The following is a 10,680-nucleotide window of genomic DNA, read 5'->3' as shown; positions in this document are numbered from 1 at the left end:
AATCTCTTGCTTTTCATACATGCCGGCTCATAATTCTACTGTTATCATAACCTGCACCCCTTGGTACAAGTCGCGAGCTTAGCGGGGACCTGGCAGAAGTTAATCCTGCAGCCATGTCAGTGATTCACAAATAGCTGCTTTTATTCTTCCTAAAAAAGTTGGTGCACAAAAAAAAAAAAAAAAAAAAAAAAAGCAAGTGAAACTTTTTGAAGTGTATTAGCCGAGCTGCAAGTAGTGCACGGCTGCTGGGAAAGCAGAGGAGTATCCGGCATGCAGATAGGCAGCATCCAACAGTCGGTCAGACAGATAGACCCAGGGATAGATAGCTGGATAGACAGACATTAGAGCGGGGCTTGGCTGCACTATCAGGTTTCCTCCCCCTCTGTCTCTCTGCCGGGACAGGCTGGCCTCGGAGGCCCTGACACTGAGGCACCACGCAGCCAGCCGCGACAGCTGCCACAGCAGCATCTAATACCAGCACACTCCACGCTATGCCACAACTACAAAGAGAAATATCATTTCAATCACGGCATACTTTGATGCTCTTGTAATGATCTTTGTGTTTTGAGAGAAAAAGCGAGAGGATGGAGGATTCGTATGGTGCCTCTTTTTTGTTTTGTTTCTTCAGAACAAAGGGACCCCCTTCCCTCCACATGAGCGAGTTTGGGACAGTGGTGATGAGACAGAGCAGGATTAAATAGGAATGTAAAAGAAAACCCTGAGCGGTACCAGCGTGTGAGTGTGTGTGCTCGAGCAACCTTGTATCAGTGTGTCATTGTAACCTTATGAACCCAAGTGCTGGTCTGGGGGTCTCTAATTAGGAACGGCTGATGAACGGCCATACATTACGTGAGATCGGGTGCCTGTGAGCGTGTATCCCTGCATGTATCAATCTGTGACTCTGCAGTGTGGTTGTCAGCGTGGTAAGGAGAGTGTCTCAGCCTGGAGAAAGTGCAGGTCTAGCCTTGGTCATGTTGACGGAGGGGCGGCACTTCAGAGGCTCCAGGACCCCATGGCACCAGTCTCCCCAGTCCCCCAGACAGACTGGGAGCATCTGGGCTCTGTCAGCGCCTCTGGCCCCCGCAGACTCGATCTATATGACGGGGGAGAGAAGTGGATTGGATCAGGGAGAGGGAAAATATGAGCCAGATTCCTCAGCCTTGTGCAAAATGCACACTTTGCTAGTTAGCATGCACACTCGTTAGTCTGTGTGTGTGTGTGTGTATATGTGCATGTATGGTTGTATTAAGGCCTGATAACAGGTCATAGTGATTAATTTTGTATGATGAGAGATGGAGGTTATTGATTAGCAACTAATGTTGGAAGGGTCCCCTCTATAAACTCTCCAATTAAGCATTAATTAAAAGTGTGCAGCTAAAAATATGCAAAGCCTGTTCTGAGCAAAAACATCAAGATTAAACTGACAGATATCATTCCAGACTTTCCTTATGAAAGCGAGCAAGGATTTGATCAAGTGGATATAACGCCGAAGCTCTACCGCATGGAAACTGATACACACAGTTGCCAAGACTAATTAATCCATACACTAAATTAGGAATATAAATTGTGGTCCCAATTTAACAAGGTCAGTCTTAACTTCTCCCTTTACACTTTATTTAACTGTGTAGAGAGAGAGAAAAAAAAAAGCAGGAACCCTATCAATGTGCTTTGCTTATTATGATTGACGATTGATGATTAAGTCCTCCAGCTGACACACACCAGCAAAGCCGGTGAGTTGGAATTGGATGTGACACATACACAGTTCTGCGTGTTAGGTAATTCGTTGACGAGGGGCCAAATTCATTTATGGAACAGCGGTATTGGCAGGCATGGACACTCTCTGCAAAAACAACGATAATCACAGAGGTTTGGCGCGGCGTGACAAGGACTCTTCAGGGAAAGGCCCTTACACACTGCTTTGTTGGCCGTTCCTCCCTAAGATGGAGGGAAACATCCGCCGCTGGTCTTAAGATGAGAGTCGCTACGAGGAGCAGCGGAGATCTTGTTGTTAGGTGTGGACAACGTTTACAGGGCCTGATTAGCATTTGCTGATTCTGTTTTGACTGAATGTGCGGGATTTTTTAAATTTGAATTTAGCCACTGGCTTGACTTTTTTGAGTGGTGGGGAGGCGACGAGTGAATTTCTTTCTGCTGGAATTGATGAAAAAAAAGCTCTGATAATTCCTCTGTAATGAAACATGAGGGGGACCCTGTCTCAAGCTATTTAATCTCTTTTCACATTCTCCATTTTTTCTGCTAATGAGCCTTATTGACAATCAAACAGAAGCTGTCATCCCCCAGGATACAACACTCCCGGCCCCTGCGTGTTTGTCATAGTGTCCTGGCAATCAGAGCTGCCTGCAAGACCAGGCTGGCAGTTAGTCGTTCTCACAGCAGCACTGCCTGAAAATGGCACACTTCCTGTAGAGTTGCAGCTGCCACCTCTGCTACTTCCATTACTTTCTATAGCATGCAGATGTTGTATCAACATTCCCTGCCAAGGGGACTGCAATAACTGTGAGATTCATGCCATGTTTCAGAGGCACGTCAATTTCTCAAGTGGCACAATTAAAGAGGGAAATACAGTACCAGGTTTTTCACAGGCGCTGAAATCGGAAAAGGGCTTTTTCACTTTTTCTTTTTCTTTTTTTTTTTCCTGAAGGGGGGCTGTTTCATAAGGGTTCAGAAATCCACCCGATTTTTACTGCCCTTTTCCTGAGTTGAGCTGTTCTGTGAGCCTTTGTGCTGCAGACCTGTCGTGACCCACAGCGGATATGGAAATGGGGCTAAGGTTTTATGGGCCAAACGGATTGGACACAGTCAAGCTCAGGGGGCATGAATATTGGATGTTATTTCTGCTCCCTTTTTATGTAATCCATTGCCAATACATTATTAATAGATGATATCATATCCAGAACTACTGGACAAAGCACTACAGAGGGGTGCTATGAAAGGAGCTCTATGTGGTGGAGACTGTGGCAGAAAATACAGTTCAAGTGATATTATTTTATCGCTGTGGCCTAACAGTGCCTGACCAGGCAGTCTTTACAGTGTAATTTTTGGACTATGTGAAGTTCATAGAAGGAAAATATGGTGAATGTTGTATTTCTACCGGGGGTAAATCCTGCGTTTGTGGGTTTGAAATGCACTGAAACATTGATGAAGTATCAAATGACACCCAAATACAAGTTTAATGGATTTTGAAGCACTGGGATACTTTGCTCATCCTTCCTGACTGCAGTGAGTGAAGTGGAAATCTTCGCAAGGATCTAGAGTTTAACTTGCGTAGCTGACTCCCAGTGTACAGTAGCAGGGGAGCGGTGTCTTATCTGATGTACCAATTCACAGACAGGAGAAAGTGCTAATGTGGGACTCTTTTTTTTAAGTGGTCAGAGTCCCTGTTTTAATTCAAATGTGAAATTGTTCAAAAAGGTCAAATTATCGTGATCTCAAAAGTTGGGCTGTCTAGTCGGCGGTGCAGTTTTTATGAGTCGCAGTATCCGGCTGGTGTATAAACGTCTGTGGAGTGGAAGCTGCTTTTATTTTCTTGCACAAAATACATCACTCAGCAGTTACACAAATCCTGCCTGTCCAAGAGCAAATCCTTAAAAAAGTGTTTCTCAGCACTGCCCGTCCAGCACAGAAGATAAACGACTGTCCACCTCTTAAGTTTATGTCCTGCATGGATACTGTACACACGTTGGCACAAAGGTATTATCACAGGCACGGCCAATAAAAGTATGTATAAGGCACTCAATAAGAGTTACATAGGGAGTGGATGCGTAAGGTAATATTCTCTTTTTAAGGTCAGTTTGAATTGTTTTTTCTCATGGGAAACGGCAGATTGATAAAGAGCAAACAAAACCTCTTTTCTGAATGCTTGTCCTCCATGGCCTCAATGAAAGTTTCATTCCTTTATATCATCCAGCCCAATTCCCAGCATGCACGGCCATTGTGGCTCTTTCAACTGGAGCTCTCCATTGACTGGCTCATTGTCCGGCTGCTCTTTTGTGTGTGCTATCACCGGAGCACAATCTTTCACCTGAACAGTGCAGGAGTGCAGCGTGGACATGGTCACGTAAAGCCACTGAGTCACCGGCGATGCCAGGCTGCACAATTAGCACGGCACTAATGACAAAAATATTTATTGCTGCGTGAATCAAGTCTTCAAAGATCTCTGGCGATGCTCGGTAATAAGGTGGATATTAGTCATGCTCAGCCACAGAAAAGTTCAATATTAACACTCAGGCTTATATTATTGAGAGGAGGTTTTTTGAAATATAACAATGCACAAGCAGATGTTTGAAGCGTGGCCCTTGGCAACACAAGGCTAGTTAAGATCGATATTGCTTTCAATATTTCTTTCCTTTGACAGATAACCAGTACCGAAGAAAGTCTTGATAAGAGTGGCAACATATGGATGTGGCAAGCCTCGCTCTCTTTTGATTGTGTGACCCCTTGACCTTTGCCTGTGTTTGAGAGGGAGGCAGCCACATGGTACGGTGGGGGTCTGTCAGACTCTGGTTATGATGCATTATTGACCCAGGATTTATAAATATTTAATGCACACATTAAGATCATGGTGGAGGGTGGCCATTAGAGTTCTCCAATAAAGAGGCTCTCACGATGATTGAGTGGTGTGGCAGAGCTAGTGGCTGGTCGCCGGGTACCGAGAAACTTGCTGAGACAATGCAGTGCACCTCAGGCCTGCCTGCCAGGTTTCTGAGCTCGTAACACTGGCAACAACTGAGAAAACTTGTTTTTTTTTTTGTTGTTGTTGTTGTTTTGTTTTTTCTTAACCTTGCTGTTACCTTCAGAGTTTGTCTTTTTGCCTCAGTATCTGCTAATGTTCCTTTTCTGTGATGACGGACAGTCGTTCTTGGTTTCTTTTATGGGCCAGCTAAGACTAAATAAACATACACTTTGTGCAAGATTTTGCCTTTGAATAACACAGAGAACAGCGAGCAAGGCGATGGATCCGAACCTCTGTATGTTTATCTGAAAAAGATAATGCAATGTCAGGAGGCAGATGTGTGGCTATTGTTATCAGACACGTTGGATTATCGAGGGAATGATTTGAAGCACAAGACGATCGCAGCTGAAAATTAAATCGCTCTTTTGAGTGTATCTGTCCTTTGCGCTATCAGCAGCTTGTGGATTATCGCTCGTGCTCTGAGATCTGTGCATGCCAGTTGACATAATAAACTGTGATATGCTGATGGCCACTCAGGTTGCCGTCGTTTAATTGTGCATTAAAGGCAGGGGTGTCTCCGGACAATGTTGCCTTGATGAGAAATTGACATTTTGTGACCTGCTCAGGATGCCAGATAAGATGCTCAGTTGTTTTTAAGGAGAAGCACTATTCTTCCCTCAAACACTTCTATCCTTCTGTTTGACCCACTTGATGAGTATAGATTTCACAGTGGCCCCCTTTCAGCGCTCCAACTATGAGAGGTTCAAAACGATACCAGCCCTTATAGACAAAGGATAACCTTGCTCTTTCAATGTATTGATTCTTTATTAACTAGGTGGCTTAATGCAATAAAATGAGGGATTTGAATGAGCCCCATTTGGGCTGCTTTGAATAAAAAGCTCGCACTGTTTATGAATGACTACAATGAACCTTTGAAGCACCACAGATGCAGGATACGCTGATTCAAAGACCAGTAGGAATATGCAACAATGTCAGAGTGCTGTGCTGAAATAATATGAGTAAAGAGCAGTTTTCATCTTTTATGGATGTTACACTTTTCCACAGGTTTCAAACAAGTATCTCTATGGCAAAGTCATGGAAAACACTACAACTTACAGACGAATCACAGGTTTGTCCTCAGAGGTTTCTACTGTCTTTTTTTCTTTGTCGCGATTGTCAGTTTGTCTGCCAGCCAAACTGTACTTAAAACTGAAGAAGTCCACAGTTGAGGAGCTATTGTGTTTTTACTGAAAATTTTAATAAAACATCACTTATTCATTTCTGTGTCCATTCCAAATGTTGACATTTTTAAATTTTCTTCCCTGTAAACACATGTAAGCTATGTGGCAGAGTCATAAGTGGTGAGTAAAAATGACTTCTATACATTCTACAAAACAGAAAAAAATACAACCACAGATGGAGTGTTTTTTTTATCTCCAAGGTTGTCCCTCATGCACATTAGTCTCTATTGGATCTTAACAACTATCATATGGGTCACAAACAATTTATTTGACAATACAACCAACAAAGTTTTCTCCAAAATGGTCTGTATAGATAATTTAAAATCAATATAAAAATAAACAATGAAGTTTGACTTCCCCTTTAAAAAATGGACAGAGAGTCTTGACAGAGTAACACAAATTTTTGAGGATACACATGAAATATATGCACATTGCATTTCATCAAATACAAAAAGAAAACAAATGAAGGCAACAGTTCTTGGCTGAATTATCTGTGCTGCATCACTATATTAAGGGCATGACGATTAATACATACATAATGAAAAGCAATATACAAAATTTCAGAGATAAATACATTATTTATAGTTGATATGTTACAAAATTTCCCTCAGTGAGCGCAAGTGTGTGTTTGAACAGAAATATGACAATGAACTACTATACTCCTACATTCTTGATGGATTTTAATTTTGTTTTTTTCAAATGTTTTTTTTTTTTTTGTTGATCTAAAAGAACATGAAAAAGACAGATGTATAAATATTTAGCACAAGTTTGGCAATATCACAATAGTCTACAATTTTTAACCACATATAAAACACATAAGGGAGTTGGAGCTAGAGGGGGGAGACTGCTCCTCATCAACAAGAAACAGACTTCACAGTAGCCTAGGAATGCATTAATATACAGTGCTAGCAAAAAAGTTGAAAAACATGGCAAAACACACTTGCTTAAAAGGAAGCTCTAGACATGGAAGTACATCATATTCATCAACAGAGCAGTGTTTTGTACACGTCAGTGTGCTTGTTGAATCAAAGAGGATTTTTTTTTTTAATTTTTGAAGATGATTTCTAGCTACAATAAATTACAAAATTTAAGTTAAAATGCAGGAATGAAACATGATACATCCTTACCCACCCAGCCCCGCCCCTTTTACTCGTATTTGTTGTACTTTTATGATCAATTTTCTACATTATATATCTCATATATTTTCCAGTTGAAATTCAAACTGTCTTGGCCCCTGTGTATTTTTCTCACACATAAAAATACAAAAAAGTCACATTATAAAGACACACAACTGTTGTGAATCTATTAAAAGAGAGTTGAAACAGAAAAAACAATTTCTGAGGCAAACAAGTTCATTGGCAAATGTACTGTACATCAGTGTTTTTACTTTACAACCAGATGGTGAGTCCACAGAGTCCCTTCCAGTATTGAATGTGTAGTTTGATTGGACATATCCAAGGCCGACGCACAACCCACCAGGTATACAAAATAAACCCTCCATTTTCCCGTGTCCTCTTCGAAGATGATAAAATGGAGAAAAACAAAACAAACAAACAAAAATCCCCACAGAAAAAAATATTGTTCCTTGTGAAATCCTTTTTTTCTGCAGGTTGGTGAAAGTCATTTAAAAGAAAAAAAAAAAGCATTTCTTTCTCTTTCTATTTTTTCTTCATCTTTAAAAACAGAACAAGCGGTTGACTATACATAACACCAGCGTTTTGCGGTGCACTGAGAAAGGGGGGTGGGGAGTGGGGGGGTTCCTCTGAAGTGGTAGTGTGTAGACTGGTGCTTGAGATGATGAAAGTGCATTTACATTGGAGGGACAACCAGGCCGGACATGGCTGGAGGAAACAGAGACAGAAAGAGAAGGGATATTAATTTACCAGGAAAAACCGTGCGTGGATATAAATATAAATATAAATCAGAAAAATTATTAAAAAGTTGCAATTTACTGTGTATGTATGCATGCATGTGTGTGTGTGTGTGTGTGTGTGTGCGTGTGCGCGCGCGTGCGTGCATGTATCTATATATATATGTGTGTGTGTGTGTGTGTGTGTCTGTCTGTCCAGCCATCTGACAGTGCAGTGTGTGAATGTATGCCTTAATGTGCCTGTTTGCGTATGTGCCTGTGAGTGTTTGCCGTGTCCACCAGCCTGCTGCTGCACGTCCTCCTAACAGGGAGAGTTTGAAAACCTCCCTCCTGCTCTGACATTTCAGCCCCCAGCACGCCAGTCTTGCTATGTGTGATATTTCTCCTGGCGTTGGGGTAATGGCAAACAGTGGCCCAGACTCCCAGGAGACGCGGCCGTGGTGACGAGAGAGCAACAACACGGTCACTTCCCACAATGCCACAATGCTACAGTCCTAGACACTCCTCAGACTCCCCTCAGATTCCTTCTATCACTTCCTCTCCTCCCTTCATCCCCTCGTCCTCAACTCTCCCAACACTCCGCAGCGCATTAGTTCCTGCGTTTCCACATACCCTAAATCGTGCCTCTGCGTCATTATCCAAGAAAGATTAGGCAAGATCAAAGGTAGCTTCCGTTATTTTACCAGGACCATCTGCTGAGGATATCATTAGCAACTGTACTTCACTCTGAGAGTTTATATATTCAGTATTTTCACACGTTTTAACAATTAGGCGACTAGTGAAGTGCTGGGATGATATATTATTATATTGCTCTGAGTATATTTGTAGAGTCATGGTTGAAATGCTTTTAAGTTTGCCAGTGCAGATGATGGCAAGGCATTGCTCATTAATTTCTGCACAACATGTATTAATAAGTATGAACGTGTAGCAAGATGAACTTTAATTTCCCACTTCATTAAGCCCAATGTTATTAATCTTGGGGCACACACTACGGCTAAGCTTGTTTTCAAAGCAATCATGTTGGTCATGACACATGCACAAAACCTAATAAACATAATTACTAAAACAATTCTGGGAAGGTCTTTTCCTGCGACATCAGAAGAGATCATTTGTATGAAAGGGCAACAAGGATGTACGTTTGCATGTATTTGCAGAGACGCGAGACAACACTGCCAGTCCTACACTTGCATCTCTTTGTGTGTGTGTGTGTGTGTGTGCGCACGCTTGCAAAGACATGCACTGTGTGAGTGAGTGGGTATGTGGGTTTGTGTTTGAGTGTGAACTGAAATGTGTAAATTGGCCTGTCAAAATGCATATATTTGTAATGATTAATCCCTCACCAAACCGGACAGAGGCCTGAGCAGCGGTATCTGACCAGTAGTCCGTAGGGAAGGGATGGGGGGGTGAGGGGGGCTCACCTTGCAGTCCGTTGCCGTTGGCGCTGGTGCAGGAGGGGGGTGGGGAGGCCTGGGGTCGGACCACAGGGGCGAAGGCGCTCTTTTGTTTAACTGCAGAGATGATAGGGGAGGAGAAGAGAGGAGGGAGGGTGAGAGTGAGAACGTGCTGTGAGTATTGCTTGAGAGGGAGAGGGCAGTTAAGGTAAGGCTGGGATAGTATTTCTGCCAGGGGGGATACACGATCAGTACTCACAGGCCCCTACCATCAACATCTTGTCCGGCTGAACAAATACAGGTGGCATATGGTGAAATACACATAAAAATGAGGATTTCTCCTGTACTGAGCTACATGTGTGTTCTCCGTATTAATAAAGCTAAACAAGCCTGTGTGAATGAATAGAAATACATTTTCACCATCAATAATATTATAACCCTGTCACAAGTGATTCACGGAGGTGAAAACGAATGTGGGAGCTGGAATTAAATCAGCAGCAGCTTAGTGCGACTACAGCGTGTGATAGTGGCAAGCTACTCACTTCCATATGGGGAGTTGGCAGAGGATCCGTTGAGGAACCCAGGGGAGCTTGGCACTCCCAGGTTCATACCGGCATTGCCGTAGCCATTCATGCTGTTGCTGACGGTGTTGTAGCTCGACTGCTGTGGGGTGCTGCTGGAGATGTAGCCCCGAGGGGACACGCTGCTGGTGTTCCGGCTGTAGCCCACTGAAGAACACAGGTGGAGGATGGAAAGGGGAAATTCATTCATTCCTTCCCTTCTGTACAGTGTTTATCGTGGAAATGTTCACTGATTACAGTAAATGACATAGAAAATTTGTTGCTACAATCACAAATTTTTATAGCAGCACATCCTGCAGGTGCAAGTTTAATAAGAAATCTGGCTCTTAATTGGACCCTTTAACTCAGTGAGGATGGGGCCATTGGGCCTGGTGTTCAAAAAGAGTATTTCTGTCCATCTTTTTTTTTTTTTTTTTTTTAACGAATAAAAAAAAAAAAAAAAAAAAAAAAAAAAGAAATTAACTATTTTTCATTTTGCTGCAATCCCCCCTTTGGAATCCCCTCAAGGACCCCCACAGCTCCCTGGACCCCACTTTTGAGAACCACTGAGTTATGGAGCAGTACCCTAAATCACATACCTTGGTCATTCCCTTGTGACTCAGACACATTGACTGCTAGCTGGCTGCTGAAGGAGTTGACTCCCATCATGCCGTGGGAGGCTGTGTTAGCGAGAGAGGGGATCTGGTTGTGGTTGCGGGGAACGCTGTACAGGGCCTCAGCGATGTCAGCTGCCCTCTTCAGAATGATCTCCTGAGAAGCAAAGAGAAAGCAGAGGTTTTGTTATTTATGTTTTTTTTTTTTTTTTACAGCTTTGCTTTTGCTTTGATGCACAGTTCATGGCTATATGGTTAACTCACAACGCATGTAGCCTACAATGTTCCAGATATAGTGATAAAAATATCCT

At 42.7% G+C, this 10,680-nt stretch overlaps 1 protein-coding gene across 11 annotated transcripts in view; it reads right to left on the bottom strand.

Annotated features, from left to right (window-relative positions):
* Positions 1–6,579: 6,579 nt before the first annotated feature.
* Positions 6,580–10,680, bottom strand: part of LOC115055694 (transcription factor COE3) — a 67,545-nt gene continuing 63,444 nt past the window's right edge. For 4 of the 11 annotated variants that reach the window (XM_029521668.1, XM_029521669.1, XM_029521671.1 and 1 more), the window contains exons 13-16: positions 10,355–10,526; positions 9,738–9,923; positions 9,223–9,423; positions 7,744–7,775 (exon numbers count right to left, since the gene is read on the bottom strand). In XM_029521668.1, coding sequence (XP_029377528.1) covers positions 7,744–7,775; positions 9,223–9,423; positions 9,738–9,923; positions 10,355–10,526 — 591 coding nt within the window. Of the gene's footprint in view, positions 7,776–9,144; positions 9,424–9,737; positions 9,924–10,350; positions 10,527–10,680 lie in introns of all 11 variants that reach the window. The other 7 variants (XM_029521676.1, XM_029521677.1, XM_029521679.1 and 4 more) reach the window with 5 other exon arrangements.

This window comes from Echeneis naucrates, chromosome 15 (genome assembly GCF_900963305.1).
Source record: "Echeneis naucrates chromosome 15, fEcheNa1.1, whole genome shotgun sequence".
Taxonomy (NCBI): domain Eukaryota; kingdom Metazoa; phylum Chordata; class Actinopteri; order Carangiformes; family Echeneidae; genus Echeneis; species Echeneis naucrates.
Note: the sequence above shows the minus strand (reverse complement) of the source record. Positions and strands in the feature narration are given on the sequence as shown.